This window comes from Pelophylax lessonae (genome assembly GCF_965119305.1).
Source record: "Pelophylax lessonae genome assembly, chromosome: 3".
Lineage (NCBI taxonomy): Eukaryota > Metazoa > Chordata > Amphibia > Anura > Ranidae > Pelophylax > Pelophylax lessonae.
In genome coordinates, this window is record NC_138770.1 from 551,217,323 (window position 1) to 551,235,437 (window position 18,115).

Sequence of the window (18,115 nt, forward strand, 5' to 3'; positions counted from 1 at the left end):
GCTTAGCCGGACGAACTGTCAGGATCAAGCAGGGGAAGACACCACTGAGCAGGAGACAGGAGCAGGCCGAGTTCGTCAGTAGGTTGCAGCGGAGCAGGAATGCCGGATGGACACCACTGAGCAGGAGACAGGAGCAGGCTGAGTCCGTCAGTAGGTTGCAGCGGAGCAGAAATGCCTGATAGAGCAGGCAGTCCAGCAGGGTGGTAGTCAGGAACAGGGTCAGACAAACCGGGTCATACACTGGCAGACTGATCAGGTGCAGATGTGTAGACAAAAGCGTGGTCAAAGGCAAGCTGGGGTCAATGCAGGCAGAATTCAGGAGAAGTCAAGGCAACCCAGGTCGGTAACAGTAGTCAAATGCAGATTTACAGGTAGCAGGTATACACGGGAACGCTGTAGACAAGACAGGACTGAAGCACAGCACAGGCTCCATTTAAATAGCCCCCTTGACGCCAATGAGAGCAACAGGTGCGCGCACGTGAGCAATAGGCGTTAGCCTATGTACAGGAAGCTGTCAAGAAGAGCCATTCTGTCTGTTGGAATGTCTTTCCTGACATATGTGTTTTGCAGTTTGCAGAAACGCACTACAGTCTATTTAACATGGTTACCTATGGTACACGTTCACAGCTATGTGTTTTTCAACTGTTGCATTTTTGGAAAGGGTCAGGGACTTTTTTTTTTTCCCCGCAGCAGATTGCGTTTTGTGTACAATAGACTTCAATGAAGCCACACTGGAAACGGAAGTGTTGCGTTTTTGATGCGTTTTTTTTTTTTTTTTCTCTTTAACTCACTGTATAGCTGATTGCTAAGGAGTTGGCCTGGAAGCTGGCTGCTGCATCTTTACCAACCGATGAGTCATCAGCTGTCAGGAGGATTCCCTGTTGAAAGCTGAATGTAGAAAAAAAAAAAAATAGTGAAAAAAAAACAGCATTGGGTTCACCCCAAATCCATACCAGACCCTTATCCGAGCATGGTGAGGAAAGGGAACAAACGCATGTTGATGGGGACAAGGCCACTTTGCCTCAACCCTGGGCCTGTGGCGGTCTGCGAAAGGGGGGCTTATTGGAATCTGAAAGCCCCCTTTAACAAGGGGGCCAACAGATTCTCCCCCCCCCCTTATATGTATGAGTATCGGGTACACATTCATTAAAACAGTGTAAAAGACAGTACAAGAGTTTTTGACAAGTCTTTAGTTTTTTTTTTTGAAGAATGACCCCCGATGTAGATCCATTCTTTAATCAGCGCCAGGCCCAAAAAAAGAAAAAAAGCTCTGCTCACGACGAATGCTCCCGCGGTTTGTCTGCTCCGTGTGACATTTCTTGAGTAGATAAGGGGCGGGGCCACCGGTGACATCACCTGGTGGCTCCGCCCCTGTGATGTCATAGACTGGTGCGTGCTGGGCCCCCAGCCCCGTCTCTGAGCTCTTTAAACAATGTCACACGGCGGACAAGGCAGACTGCAGGAGAGTTAGTTGGGAGCGGAGCTTTTTTTTAATGCGGCGGGTATTGTGATTGATGATGGATTTACAAAATCAAACAGGCTCACGGCTAATGACTCATCAGTTATTAAAGTTGAACTACACTTTCCCAATCAACATTGATTATTTTTAATTAGATAGGAAAGTATATCATGTTTATTTGTTTTAAACCTTTTTTGTTTTTACATTTCTTCAGTTACTTCCTGGTTTCCTGCCTAGGCAAATTATGTCATTCATCCCAGGAGTCTTCAGGAGGGGAGGGGAGGAGGGGGTTTCTCAGCTAAGCGCACTTTCCTGCATGCATCCTTGAGCAAAGGGCAGGAAGTAAATGCTATATGACTCATTTGCCCTTACTCAAGATGGCCACGGCCCGAAATGATAGGGGGTGTTTTTCAAAGTGATTTCTCACCAAAATAAATCATGGAGACATGGATGGATGGGAGAGTCCTCTTTGAATATTAAAAATGAATTAAATTGCCTTTTTGGTTTGTGGTGCTCAGATGAAGTGAATATTCGCTTTAGGGACGCTGGAGCCGGCTTCCTGGCCCGCTCCTTAGCAACCAGCTGTATACAGTGTGTTTAAAAAGGGGGAAAAGAACCCCCGAAAAATGCTTGAAAACTGCATAAAAAAACATTTGGGTCAAGGGCCATTTGGATTTTTGTAACATCATTCGGGGGCCGTACAAAATGTATGCATAAATGTAATAGGCATTGCTTTGCGGCAAAAAACGCTATAAAAAATTGCGTGACTTTGAGGTCACAAAAGTGTGAAAGGGGCCTTCAGTAATCAAGGTATAGCGTGCCCCCTTTCAATGCAGAGTGACCACAGGGTGCCCCCTTTCAATGCAGAGTGACCACAGGGTGCCCCCTTTCAATGCAGAGTGACCACAGGGTGCCCCCTTTCAATGCAGAAAGGGCCCCCTTTCAATGCACTTACCTGCAGTGGCGGCTTCTCCTCAAGTCCTCCCGACGCCTCCTCGACCAATGGCATGGTTTCGTCTTTTGGCCAATCAGGAAGCGGGTCTCGGACCCGCTTCCTGATTGGCCAGGAGGAGGATCCGTGTGACAATAGCGAATTTTCATTCGCTATTGTCACACAAATGGGTGGGCTCGGGGGCTCTGCGCCCCGGGTCCACCCTTTTCTGAGACTCACTGTCAGGACGGAGCCATCGGCTCCTTCTGACCGCTCCGCTGGCATACACAGGCTCAGCGCCACGGGGGTGGGAGGGGGCGGACGGAATAAGTGTACGGGCCACAGGTTCTCCACCCCTGCCCTAGGGAAACCACACCGAGATCTCCAGGTACAAGTGCTTCTTTATCTGTACCCAGAGAGCCATGTGTTATCTGTATTAAGGAAGCTAAAACCTTTAACTTTGAATGAGGGTGAGTGTAAGCTGGTCTCCCTTAGCAGAATTTCTGTGCTACATCCCTAGGATGATGGAGCAATGTGATGTTCTGCTTCATTAGACACTGATAATTAGGCCTGGTTCACATATATGCGGCCTCGGGTTTGAGCCTGGGGTCCGGGGCGTCCCTGTTCACCGGTTCAGGTGTAAATCGGGTCTCAATTCTTGCCTGAATTCGCACCCAAAGACGCACAGGATCCTTTATAAATGGGGACCACGGCTGCCCAGGACCTGTGTGAACCGGCTCCATTGAGAGGCAGTCACACTTGCCTGTCATGCGAATTGGATGCAGGGAAACCTGCTTCCAAAATGCATATGAGTGAACCCAGGCTAAAACTGACCTTAAACCGTATAAACCACCACCCCATTTTTGATGCTGGTACCCAGAATGCAATTTCCCTTCAGTTAACATCTAGAGCAGCACAAAACCTTAAAATGCTCATTTAGTGAGGCCACCTGTCGCATTGAGAAAGCAATGGGGAGGTGAGGGGAGGGTGTGGGCTCAGGTTCGTTTTTGCATAAAAGATTACCCTTAAATTGTGGGTTCTTGAGATGTTATGAAAACTGCAGGTATGCACAGGCACTTTTGGAGAGACACTTTTTCACTTGCATTATCTTTCCCACTTTGGACTAAGAACAGAGTATAAGTAGTCCTTTCGTTTGTGTCAGTAGGAGGATAAGTGGCCTTTTCGTTGGTGTCAGTGGGAGGATAAGTGGCCCTTTCGTTGGTGCCAGTGGTGGGGGTTAGTGCTGGACTGGTTAATGTCCATCAAAATACCCAAGATAAACCCCTCAGGACTGTTGCATTCTTTTGTAGGAGGTCAATAGTGACATTCTCCTTTTTTCTCAATTTGCCTATGCCTAGCACTGTGAACAAGCATTCATGTAGTAACACAGAAAGGTCCCCCTTCGACGGTATGTTTGGAACAGATTCGGATAACGATTTCACTTGTGCTGTTTCTATAACCTATACATTGATTTACTGATAGTCTGGAGAGAAACGTGGACTTTATAGGCACCAAATCCACCAGATATAGATTATCATTAAAAATAAATGTGTGTGTGTGTATTGTGTATACACACACTAAAATAAGTATTGAACACGTCACCAATTTTCTACTTAACCACTTAAGCCCCGGAAGATTTTACCCCCATTCCGACCAGGGGGTATTTTGCGATTCGGCACTGCGTGCCTTTAACGGACAATTGCGCGGTCGTGCAACGCTGTACCTAAACGAATTTGGCGTCCTTTTTTTCCCACAAACAGAGCTTTCTTTTGGTGGTATTTGATCACCTGTGCGATTTTTTGATCACGCGCTATAAACAAAAAAAGAGCGTCAATTTTGCAAAAATAGCAATATTTTTCACATTTTTTTATATGAAATTCCCCCAAAAAAATGTAAAAATCAAAATTTTTTAACATTTTCGGCCAATTTGTTTTATGCTACCTATGTTTGGTAAAAAAAATCGCAAAAAGCGTATTTTGATTGGTTTGCGCAAAAGTTATCGCGTTTACTAACAAAGGGAAAGATTTTTGTCATTTTTGTTGTTTTTTTTTTAACGCGTAATGGCGGCGATCTGCGATTTTTTTTTTTTTTTTTTTTTTTTTTTTTTTTTTTTTTTTTTTTTTTTTTTGCGGTACTGCGACATTGCGGCGGACAGATCGGACCCTTGACTGACATTTTTGACACTTTTGGGGTTACCAGTGACATTTCTACAGTAATCAGTGCTATATATATATATATATGCACTGTTACTGTAAAAATACACTGGTAGTGAAGGGGTTAACTTTATTTGGGAGGGAGGGGCTGTGTGTGTCCCTAGGGGCGTGCTTTCTACTGTGATTGGCTGTGGCTTGAGCTGTAAGGACACTGATCAACGGATCTACATAGTAGATCCATGTGATCAGTGTCTTTACAGCGAGGAGAATGACAGGCAGCTTGTTTACACAAGCTGCCTGACATTCTCCCTCTCCCCCGCCGATCGCCGAGTGGCCGGCGGACATCGGGTCCGCTGGTCACACGCGCGGGGGGGTCCGTGACCACGCCTCCGGGGGCGCGCGCTCGCTCCCTAGACCCTCACAAGCAAGCAACGTAGCCCTACGTTAGTTTGCCTGTGAGGGGCTGACCGCCGACGTAGATAGTCGTGCGGCGGTCGGCAAGTGGTTAAATATATTTCTAAAGGTGCTATTGACATTTAATTTTCACCACGTCGGTAACAACCTATGCAATCCATACATAGAAAGAAACCAAAACAAATAAGTTCAGAAATTAAGTTATGTGTAATAAAAAAGGAATGACACAGGGAAAAAGTATTAAACACATGAAGAAAGGGAGGTGCAAAAAGGCATGGAAAGCCAAGACACCAGCTGAAATCTATCAGTAATTAGAAAGCAATCCTGCCCGTCAGTGCAAATTATCAGCTGGTTCAGTCTCAACGAAAGGCCTATAAAGGTGTCTCATTACCAGGGCGTCACACAATAAACATCTCATGAATGGGGTTAAAGCAAAGAACTCAAGACTTTTGCAACCTTATTGTTGCAACACATACTGATGGCATTGATTACAGAAGGATTTCTAAACTTCTGAATGTTCCAGTGAGCACTGTTGAGGCCATAATCCTGAAGTGGAAAGAACATAATTTCACCATAAACCGGCCATGACCAGGTGCTCCTTGCAAGTTTTCTGACAGAGGAGTGAAAAGGGTTATGCGAAGAGTTGTCCAAGAGCCAATGGCCACTTGTGTAGAGCTTCATAAAGACCTGGAATTGGCAGGTACAACCGTTTTAAAGAATAAAAAAAAAAAAGTAATTCACTGAACTGTCATGGCCAGTATGCACGCTCACCACACAAGACTCCATTGCTGAAGAAAAAGCATGTTGAAGCTAGTTTGAAGTTTGCTGCACAATATTTAGACAAGCCTGTGAAATATTGGAAGAATATAGTTTGGTCAGACCAAAATTGAACTCTTTGGATGCCATAATTAACACCATGATTGGAGGTCAAATGGGCACTGCACATCACCCCAAAAACACCATACCAACAGTGACGTTTGGAGATGGGAACATAGTGGTGTGGGGCTGTTCTTCAGCATACGGTATTGGCATTTTTATGTCATTGAAGGAAGGATCAATGGAAAAATGTACTGAGGTATTCATGATATCTGATGCTGCCATCTACCACGATGATGAAGATGAAACAAGGGTGGACATTTCAGCAAGAAGATGATCCCAAACACAAAGCCAAGGAAACTCTCAATTGGTTTTAAAGAAAGGAAAGTAAAGCTGCTAGAATGGCCCAGCCAATCACATGACTTCAACCCAATTGAAAATCTATGGAAAGAACTAAAGATCAGGGCTCATAGAAGGGGCCCACAGAACCTTCGAGATTTGAAGACTTTGTGTGGAAGAATGGGCCAAAATCACACCTGAGCAATGCATGTGACTAGTTTCTTCATACAGGAGGCATCTTTAAGTTGTCATTACCAACAAAGGAGTTTGTATGAAATATTAAATATATTTCAATTGGTGTGTCCAATTCTACTTTCCTGTGTCATTCCATTTTATTACATATAACATCATTTCTGAACATATTTGTTTTGGTTTCTTTGTATGTACGGATTGTATGGGTTGTTACCAACATGTGGTGAAAATTTCATGTCAATAGCACCTTTTAGAAATTTACGTAGAAAAATGGTGACGTGTTCAATTTAGTACTTAATTTACCCACTGTGTTTGAAATAAATCTATATATGTAATGTGTAATCGACCAATATCGTTTTTTCGTTGCCGATACCGATTTTTTGCCGATCGCATATCGGTATTGGCCGATATTTTCACACATGTAAAAATTACCCAAATAAACACAAAATACGACAGAAATCTCTTAACAAACATGTTAATCTTTATTTATAAACATTTTTAACATTAAGTGCCCGTTCTCCACACCTTTAACTGCATAAAAACTGATAGGAAAACTTCAATTGCAAGGAGTTGGACATTAGCATTTCACATCATCTGATTGTGCATTAATGTATAATAAAGTAATGCAGTAGTGGACTCACTCACTGCAATATAAAAATTTTAATTCACTACTGCAGTGCAGTCAGCGCAAAACTGCTAGGAAAAAAAATAGGCAACATCAACAGCTACACAATAAAATACACATACACACGGCACAACTGCTATAAAAAGAGCAAGGCAACAGCTACACATGTCACAGTGGATTGCACTGGACTGGACTCTGAGTCAGTGGAGCACTACCTCTGTGTGCAGTATGGCACTCACTGCAACTACTGCAGCGAAGTCAGTGCAATACTGCTAGAAGAAAAGCAAGGCAACAGCTAGAGTGGATTGGACAGTGTACTACCGCTGCAGTAGGGCACTCACTCACTGGAATAATTTTAAATCACTACTGCAGTAGTGATTTAAATTGATTGCAGCAGTGAGTGGCGTTCTACTGCAGCAGTAGTCCATTGGCACTGACTCCAATCCACTGTCTATGTCTATTTTTTTTTCTATCACTTTTGCACTGACTGCAGCGCAGCGCAGTCAGTGCAAAACTGTTAGAAACAAATAGATACACAAGCTAGACAGTGGATTGGACAGACTGGTGGACAGACACTACTATAGACTAGCTACACTTTCAAATCAATACTTCCAGTTAAGTAGAACCATATTCTAGTGCAGAAAGCGTAACATTTCAGCATGTTCACCAGTTAAACGGCTTCTTTTATTTTCATAAGTTGCTGCCACTTCCCTAAAAACATGCTCACTTGGTACTGAGGAAGGAGGAGCAGAAAGGTATCTTCTAGCATGAGAAGCAAGTCTTTTGTAGCGTGCCTCATTTTCTTTCCACCACTGAAGAGGATCACTTCTTCTGTCAACTACTGGTTCCTTCAAATAGAGATGAAGTTCATCATCCAGGCTCATTATTACCAATTCTGATAAATCCTCTGCATGAGGCCCCAATAAAACGCTGAACATTGCATCTATTTGACCACGATGAATTTTCTCTTCTGTCCATTGTCTTTTGGGACATTTTTCTCCTGCATCCTGCTCTTCCACATGAGAAACCTTCTCTTCTTGTCCTTGACTTTTCTTTTCGTCAGGTGGAACCTCCCGCACCTTCTGTTGAATATCTTCTGTCAGCCATTGCTTTGCCTTGGCCAATACATCATCAGAAGAGAAAGGATGGTTCTTGTATCGAGGATCCAAAAAACATGCAAGCACAACAGTTTTATTCTCCTCTTGCTTCTCAAACCTTTTGGCGATGCTGTCCCTCATGGCCTGCCTACATGCTTTGATGCCACGTGTGTTGGGTCCTTTATTCTGTTGAAGAAGCATCTTCAGGACTCTCACACATGGGATCACAGAGGAAACAGATGAGTCGTAATGACTCACCTCCAGTGTCACTTCCTCAATGGGTACGAGCGTCTCTATAATGTTGCCTACTATGTCCCACACTGATCTGCAGTAGGGCAAGAATGTCCTCCAAGTCCATATTCACCAGAATATATATAGTGAGAGCTCGCTTCTGCGCCAGCATCCTCTGTAACATGTGTAACGTTGAGTTCCATCGCTGTCAATGTAGTGGCATGTAAGACTCATTAGTGATTCTGTTTGTCCCGACCAGCAGTCCGTCGTGAATGAGAGTGAGTTGCCAGCATTCCCTGGTTGAAGCATAGTCTTAACTTTGTCAACGACCTTTTGGTGAATCTTTTGCACCACTTAGTCCGATTTTAAAACTTGTCACTCTTCAGTGTGTACCTTGGCTCAACTATGGACATCAACCGCTTAAATCCAGAGTCCGACACTATTGTAAATGGCTGGTTATCAGTGACCATCATCTCAGTGATTACTCTGTCCAGCAGTTGGGATCTTCCATCAGATTTTAGCCACCTGGTTTATTTCTGAAACATATCTGTTATTGTTGCCTGGGATAGGGATGACTCACCTTGTGATTCATTTTGTTTTTTCTGTGCTGCATTATACAATTCAAGATGATGAACTCTTAGATGGGCCCAATGATTAGACGTATTTTTGGTTTTTGCAGTTATTGATCCCATGCTCACTTTGTTTTTGCATGTGTTGCACAATGCTACTGATTTTCCTGGCGACGGAGAAGAGAAATACTCCCAGACCACACTTTTAATTTTTCTATCTCCATCCATCTCCATTGAAACAAGAGTCAGACACTAATTTAGGCTTACACAAAATGGCTGGCTGGCACCCTGTTGTGGGTGGCTGTCTGGATGGCACCCTGTAGTGGCTGTCTGTCTGGCGCCCTGTATGGTGGCTGGCCTGGCACGTACAGGCCCAGGGCCTGTGGCTGGAGAGCTGGTATAGTCAGACTCAGGAGGACTCAGGCAGGGCCTGTGGCTGGCTGGTTGGACTGTGTGGGACTGGGTTGCTGGCTGGCACCGGGCAGCTGTGGTTGATGGGTGGCCGTGGCGGCTGTGTTACAGAACAGAACCGAGAGATACAGAACATGTGTCAGTGTTTTGTTGGTCACTGTTATTTATCACAGAACAGAATACAGAACGTGTGTCAGACTGTTGGTCACTGCACTCACTAGATGTAGCAGAATTCTTCTTGTCCCGACCGACCGCCTGTGCCACATGTAGACTCCAGTGTGGCAGCGGCGGGTAAGACACTGTAAGGAGGCAGAGGGAGGCGGCCTAAGAGCTGTCCAGTGCGCAGAGGCGCATGACGCAACATACGCAATGACGTCACGGAAATATCAGCAATATCGGAAAATCAAAAGGCCAATTCCGATATATCGGTGAAAATGCATATCGGCCCTTGATATATCGGTGTTGCCGATAATCGGTCGATCTCTCTCGCTCTCTCTCTCTCTCTATATATATATATATATATATATATATATATATATATATTTATATATATATATATTTATATTACACTAACTATGGTTCTGCATGCCCCCTGTAAGGCCGTGTGCATGCCACTCAACAATACAATGCTTTTTATACCCACTGTATAAAGGGTGTATAGAAATTAGAGCACAAAGTATAACCCTTTTACTTTGGGTACTTGGTTGTTACTATGACTAAAGTTCCTCTTCTGTGACAGCTGCACTACATAGTTAAAGGGAGCGATCACTGTTAGCAGTCAATATGTGAAAACCAAATGCTTGTTTTTAGCTGGGCAATTCACATTCTGTCATCTGTCTTCCTTCTTTTTTTTTTTATATATATATAGGTCCAGGAGTTCTCACTCGAGCTTTGCTAGAAGCTGGTTGTAATGTTGTCGCTCTGGAAACCAATAAAACGTTTCTTCCTGGATTAAAGGTAAGAAACATTCTTTGATTTGTAAAGACCTATTTACGTTACACAAAATTGAATGCTTTGACGGATGTGGTGCAGTATTTATGTTCAAAATCCCTGTTTGGCTGCCCCCCCCTCCAAAAAAAATTAATAAAAAAGCTAGGAGGCTGCAGTGTTGTCCTGAATGCCTTGCAGCCGCTTCTGTCCCACTTTTTGAAAAGTGACGCACCACTAATTTCTTTTCAGAAGAAGCAAGGGTTACCACCCATGCTATCAAGACCTTATTTGAGCTCCATCATCCTACCCCTGGCCGTACTTACCAGCTATGCACCGTAAGCATTTACCACGTATGTTATCCCTTAAGAATAAGCATTTTTCAGCACCCTAATGAATTGCCAAATACATCCCCATTGCCCCCTCATCACATCATCATCACTAGAGGTGTCAGTATGACTACAAAATATGTCAATAGTTTGGTTTTAGTTATTATATGGATAGGGGGGAACAGAAACACTAAAGAAAAAAAACCTTGAAGTGATGTCACTAGCTTTCAGTAACCACACCCACTTGTTGCTGCTGTTGGACTCAGATGGAAGAGGAATTGAAGTCATGTGACAGCACTGAGAACTGCAAAATAAAGGGAGGAAAAACTGGGATTTTTTCATTTTGAGACATGACGCTGAACTCCACTCACATTAATAATTGCAGGGGAGAATTTAAATATTAGGCTTTACTTCCACTTTAAGTTTTTGTTGTTTCTATGTGATTGATGTGCATACATTTTCCTTAATGTTTATACCCAAACATCTTCTAATTGCTTTGTCAGAGATTGGAGCAGGATGCATATGGGCAACTAAGAGTTTTCCACTGTGACTTATTAAGGCTGGATCCTGGCACCAATACTATTGTCGAGGCTCCCGCTATGTATTCTCACGATTTAATGGAACAGTTGGGCATCAACGAGGTTTCCTGGGATACAGGTTAGTATTTTTTATGTACACACATTTTAAAATGCACATTTTAGGCCAAGCTTTGTGTATTTTTATGTATGTTTGGGTGGGGGCATTTTTTAAACTTTTTTTTTTTTTTTTGTGTTATAATATTTAATTCAGTTTTTTTTTAACTGTATTGTTATCATAATGGGGCTCATGAGCCCCTTAATTTATATAGTTGTGCAGGTGACAGGTAAGCTTTATGGAGGCATTAGGGGTTATATCCAACCCCCGATGTCTTCACTGCACCTAAATCATCTGATGCATCAGGATAGAATAGAGCACCACTTATTTGAGAAAATGGTCAAAATCTGTTAAAACAGAACTTAATTCTCAGCAAACAGGGACATTTAGGGTATTTTTCTGTTGCAATATTTTATTATAATAATGCTTATAACTCCCATTTATGAAAACATCGTTTTATCTTCTAGTTTTATTGTCTATTCATTTTATATTCATTTAAAGACAACTCCGTCCAGACAGATATTTAGGTATTTGTGTGCCTACCATTGGGTGTAATCACTCCATGGCTGCTTACATTTCTCTGAATCTTCAGTGGTGACCAATACTTTCAAACCAAAAGAAAAAACGGTTTGGTCAGAGCATTTAAAAAAAAAAAAAATAATAATAATGGAACTGATTGAATCATTTTAGCTTCTATCCCCTGCTTTATACATTTATCTCTTAGAGGTAAGCCTGGGTCTATAGGCACTCAGCCTCTTTCTATATAAAAAACTTACAGTAAAGAAAACCTAAAAATATACAAATCTATAATTCTATAAAATGAGAATAAACCCAGAGTTAATTATAGCATAAGATGTTAAAGAAAGCTTGCTGCAAGTGAACTAGTTGGAAAACAGTGTGACTTCTCCCACACAGCTGTGTCAGTTATGCACAGAGTTCTATAAATTAATGAATTACCAGTCCTGTCTGCCACCTTTGCAGACAGCTTGTAGTTTTTAATGAACTACCAGAGCGTGTTTTTTTTTTTTTTTTTTTTTTTTAAAGCCTTGGTAGTTCACTGACCGTTCCTGAATCTGAGTAACTGCCTGCCTGTATGGGGATGTGGGCAGACAGCTCTTAGCAGCCTCTGCAGGAGCCTGACATTGCACCCATAATGCACTGATCGTAGGTGCAATGCTCTGCATGCAATTGTAAATAAAATGTGCATTTTTTTTGTGTGCAAAAACATGCATTTATTTATTTTTTTAAAGTTGATCTTCTCCTTGAACATCCCCATTTCCCTCAGGGTCATAATAAATGTGTTACTTGCAGGTAAATTCAGGAAAGTCAGTACTGTGCCTGTAATCACTGCTTGCAGGCAGCAAGGTACCATGGGATATATAGTCCTTAGAAATTGCTATACAAAATTTTTTATTAAATTTTTGAAATAAGAGTGTGGTGAAACAATGTCCTTAGAAATCGAAAGTAAACCTCAAAGTAGACACTCCAAAGCATGCAGGGAATCCAGGAAGGTGTAAAAAGAGATGGCCGGCAGACAGGCAGCACTTACATTATGAAAGGAGAAAGAAAGAAAGCTCATAGTGGATTGTCAAAAATAAGTATTGTTTGTATTGTTGCTACAATGTCTGTTATCGAATGAAAGTGTATGCTGTGACCATAGAACGCCCGTAAAGTGGAAGTAAAGGCAAAACCTAACTAACTCTAAACCTACTCTCAGCCGGATCTATCTAGCCCTGTAAGAAAAGAAATTGCTTTACTTGTTCTTCAGCTGCTCTGACCTTGGCCCAGGCTGAGCTACCAGTGGCGACTTCAGTGTGCAGAAGAGACAGCCGACAATGGAAGCTCCAAAGTAAGTCTATGAAAAAAAAGACCGAAAAGCGCCTCTAAGTGGAGTATTTGATGGGACTTTATTAGGCTGAAACAACAGCTCTGTGTTGTTCCAGGTGTGGATAGTGGAAGGCAGCGTGGAACGCAGCGCGGTGTATGACGTCACTGGAAAGCAGGGCACACAGCATGTTTCAGAGCATGCGCGCACCTTTCTCAAGAAGGTTGTCATTTGAGAAAGGAGCGCGCACGCTCAAACGCGCTGTGAGCCCTGCTTCCCAAGGACGTCACATGCTATCCACAGAGCTGCGTTCCATGCTGCCATCCACCATCTGTACCCGGAATGACACAGAGCTGGCCGGTTTCTCCTCCTATCATACTGCGGTTCCAGCAAACCCAGACGGACGTGCTGCTTATCTAGTCCACCCGGATTTTCATTTTACAGACTAGCTGGTTTTTCATGCCCATGATGTGAATGTTCCATTGTTGTTTCAGCCTAATAAATGTCCCATCAAATACTGCACTTAGAGGTGCTTTTTCTCATGCATCAGCCTCACAGCCGACTCCAGTGTCGGGTAGAGCTTCTGCCCCAAGTGCGTCAATGTTTTAGATTTTCTCCTGATCCACTCCCTGGCTTATTCCCCATTACTATTAATGACTTTTTCCTTGAACTCTTAGGCCCCTTTCACACTTATGCGATTTGGGACTGTAAAGTCGCATGACAAGTAATACGCCATGATTTCCAATGAGTACCGTTCATATCTGTGCAACTTCAAAGTAGTCCCTGCACTACTTTGGGTAGATTTTAATGCGTTTTAAGGTCCAAAGACATAGGCATTGCTTCGAGTCCAGTTAAAATCGCACGACTTTGAGGTTGAACAAGTGTGAAAGGGGCCTAAATGGGTCTTTTGGACTTGTCCTTTAGTGGCATTGCAGGGGTTATCAACCTTGTGCGCTTGCATTATATATAGGTTTGCCATAGTAAGTCTATGGGTCACTTCCCAAGCGTTTTCATTCAAGCAGAGGGTGCCGCTGAGGACAGGACTGGAGCTGCTGCAGAACAGGTAAGTATAGCCATTTATTTTCTTTACAAGGCTAGATAGATTAGGCTTAGAATGTGGGTGGCAGTGTTAATTTTGTCGACTAAAACGTTTTCGTTGACTAAAATAGGACTAAAACTAAAACAATTCAGATGACTAAAATACGCCTAAAACTAAAATGGAATTTTAGTCATAATACTAACTAAAACTAAATTAAAAATTGACCTCATCAAAATTAACACTCCTCTGCAGGCCATTTCTGTATCGGCAACACAATTCCGTCCAGAGCCTGTAATAATCGCACATTAAAGTTTAAACATGTATTGCACCACCGCATGAGCATAAGTAAGGGGCATCTACTAAGCTGCTGAAAACTAAAATATGAAGAAAAAGGCTTTTCTTATATTTTTGCCTAATATTTCATGTTGGTAATATATTCAGTTAATATGTGCAATGACATTACAGCCAATGGAGTTTACATTTTTGTGGGCTTTTTGTATTTTAAAGTTGCACTTCGGTTTGTCAAAAAACAATATTTCTGTTTGTTTATGAAACTTGGTTTTATTTGTAAAGATGTTATATATCACAATGACTAAGTCCCGGTTCACACTTCTGCAATGCAGGAATGCTGAGAATATACAGCGTGTTCCTGCATCGCATCCTCACCCCTTTCATTTCACACTGCCATATGCGATAAGCAGGGGGTGTCAATTAAAAGTTAACGACACCCCCAGTTGAGATCGCATATCGCAGTGCGATCTGCAAGTTCGCACAGAATCTGATCGCACTAGTGTGAATCACCATGCGATTCTATTCTGCTGCGTATAAAAAGGGTCATGTGCGTATAAAAAGGGTCATGTGCGGATGTGGTGCGAATTCAGCCATACAAACTGTATGGCTGAAATTTGCACCGCACAGACATCGCATGTAATTTAGGAGCAGTGCGCTCCGAATTACATGCGATCTCTGTGATCGCACTAATGTGAACCGGACCTAAATCTGTGTCTGTAGTGAGTGTACAAACCTTATAATATCATATTAGATTTTTACTCCAGGAGTATACAATTTGTTTAGAAATGCTAGAGAAATGTTTAAAAAATGCATTACAATTAACCTAAACCTATTCAATTTGTAGTTGACTAAAATATATGAGATTTTATTCAACTAAAATGTACTGGAGATTTTAGTCAACTAAAATATGACTAAAACTAAAATCGCATTTCAGTCAAAAGATTATAACTAAAATTGAAATTTGCTGCCAAAATTAACACAGGTGGGTGGGAGTAGATTTATGATATGCTGCACTGATGGGCGCTGATATGCTGCACTGATGGGCGCTGATATGCTGCACTGATGGGCACTAATAGGCTGCACTGTTGGGCACTAATATGCTGCTCTGATGGCCACTGATGAGGCGGCAATGGTGGGTACTGATAAACTACACTGATGGGCACTGATGAGGCTACACTTTTAAGGCAGCACTGATATGTTGCACTGATGGCCACTGATGAGGCTGCATTAATGGCCACTGATGAGGCTGCATTAATGGCCACTGATGAGGCTGCATTAATGGCCACTGATGAGGCTGCATTAATGGCCACTGATGAGGCTGCATTAATGGCCACTGATGAGGCTGCATTAATGGCCACTTTTTTTTTCCCGTGGTGTGTGAAACACACTCAAAAGACTTACACCCGGTGCATAAAAAAGTGCACACACGCAAACGTGAACACACAAAAAGTGCACAAGGCGTACACACATGGCCCTCCTCCGAAGAGGAAGGGCCCTGACCCTGATCCCCCGGGGCGCGAAGCTCCTGACAGGGACTGAGGTACTCACTTAGGTCCACCCAGCCGAAGCCGGGCAGACCCCATTCTTCAGAGGGACTGCCGAAACAGCCCACCCCGAGTACTAGGTAGGGCTCCCCCGAAGGGAGACCCCATGGGAGAGGGCGAACTAAGCCAAAAGGCCATATCCACCCCCTCCCAAGACTTACAGGGCAGGCCCGAGGACCTACGCCATCCAAGTCGTGCAAGTGACAAAACAACCAAAAAGGGACATACGTGAACACACAAACAAAGAAAAAACAGAGTGGGGAAAAGGGAAGTGGAGAAGTGCTGGGTAGTGCCTAAGTGCAAGACCTCGGCAGGCCCCCCGGCCAGGAATAAAAAATTCCTCTGGTGTTGGCCAAAAGGCCCACCCCAAGAGGCAGGTGCTTGAAAAAGTGTGATGGTGCAGTGACCAAGGTGCCACAAAAACTCAGGTGAGCTGCCCCTCACCAGTGAGATTGAGGCACCCCTGGGCTGCCACCCCAGGGGCACGTACACCATGGGCTTTTTCGGTCTCAGCCCCTGATGAGGCTGCATTGATGGCCACTGATGAGGCTGCACTGATGGCCACTGATGAGGCTGCGCTGATGAGCTGCACTGATAAGGTTTACAGGTTACAGGGTGGGTCAAAAACCATAAAGGGATGTGGCCTTTACAGGAAGGGGTGGGTCATATGTAAATTAGGGGGTGCCCAAGTTTATCAGGCCTAGGGCAGCACAAAACCTAAATACACCACTGGATCAAGGCACAGCAATGTCCTGGACCTCCCTGCAAATCTTACTGCAACTTGCCAGCAAAAAATGCCCTGTAAACTGTACAATAAGCAGGCTGCAGACTCTTTCATCCATCATCTTTCCCCCTCCTGTATGTATGCTCCCTGTGAAGAGCTGACAGCAGTGTTAAAAGCGATTGTGCTCTGTTTCGCTCAGAATGCCCTTTCCTGTCTGATCACTGTTATGCAGGAGATTGCAGATTATATTAACACAGATTCAGGTACTTGTGCTAATACTAAATCTATAAAAGAATATATTTAGTGTTTTTTTTAATGCATAACTGAATTAAATGATACCTTATGTCTGTTACTAGTACAGCTTCAAATTTTGCATATGGAATTATGATTAATGTTGTTCAGTGACCTAGAAACTGGTGTATTTTGTGCTAACTCCCAACACTGAATATATTTATTGTTTTTAACTGTGTAGGAATTCCTATAAAAGTTTTTGCAATACTTAACTTTAAAAAAGAGAGGGCTTTGCTGTGGCGATATATGTATGCTATATACCAGAGGCTGTCAATTTTCAAATATGGAAGAATCGAATTAAATTTTTTCATGAGTGAGCATCTGTACAAGGTATGCTTTTTTTTTTTTTTTTTTGCATAAACTGCTTTAAAACGTGATTTAAAAGCTAATCCTTGATACTAATCAATGTGCATTGGGTTAATAATATTTACTCCTGGGGACCCAATAGGAAATAGCCATGGACGAATGCTCTTTCCATCTTCTTAAAGTGGAGTTCCACCCATTTTTAATAAATTGGATTACATAGATGTATGTAATCCCCTTTAAAACGACTTTTACCAATGGAAAGTTTTTTTTTTTTTGCTAGTAAATACCTTATTTTCTGCTTTATTTATCCTCTTCTCACTTCCGGGTCCGGTCGGGCATCTCGCATTATTACACAGGAGATGAGCTGCACTGCATGCTCTGCACCGCCTCCTCTCAGTGAGCTGTATGTATGTAGTGTATTGAGGCCGTGCTCTGCCCCGCCTCCACCCCGCCTCCTCTCAGTAAGCTCAGTGAGGATAGAATGCTTTCAGTCCTCGCTCACTGAGAGGAGGTGGGGCGGAGCATGGCCTCAATACACTACATACATACAGCTCACTGAGAGGAGGTGGGGCGGAGCACGGCCTCAATACACTACATACATACAGCTCACTGAGAGGAGGACACGCAGTACACCTCATCTCCGGTGTAATAATGCAAGATGTCATGCCCTGAGATACATCCCAGCACACACTGCGAATCGCCAAATGACGTAATCGCCAACCGGACCCGGAAGTGAGAAGAGGATAAATAAAGCAGAAAATAAGGTATTTACTAGTAAAAAAAAAAAAAAAAAAAAAAAAAACTCTCCATTGGTAAAAGTCGTTTTAAAGGGGATTACATACATTTAAAGTGACTTAAATGGGTGGAACTCCACTTTAAGCAATTGTGTGGCTAAAATTGCTGCCTGTGGGGAAAAGGGGACATACTGTAGGGCAGCGACCCCCCCCCCCCCCCCAAACATTTTTAGCA

General features: G+C 43.0%; 1 protein-coding gene across 1 annotated transcript in view; it reads left to right on the forward strand.

Moving 5' to 3' along the window:
* Positions 1-18,115, forward strand: part of TFB2M (transcription factor B2, mitochondrial) — a 42,295-nt gene that overhangs the window by 8,535 nt on the left and 15,645 nt on the right. Inside the window, exons 3-5 of the mRNA XM_082250609.1 lie at positions 10,106-10,194; positions 10,997-11,150; positions 17,022-17,170. Coding sequence (XP_082106735.1) covers positions 10,106-10,194; positions 10,997-11,150; positions 17,022-17,170 — 392 coding nt within the window. The remainder of the gene's footprint in view (positions 1-10,105; positions 10,195-10,996; positions 11,151-17,021; positions 17,171-18,115) is intronic.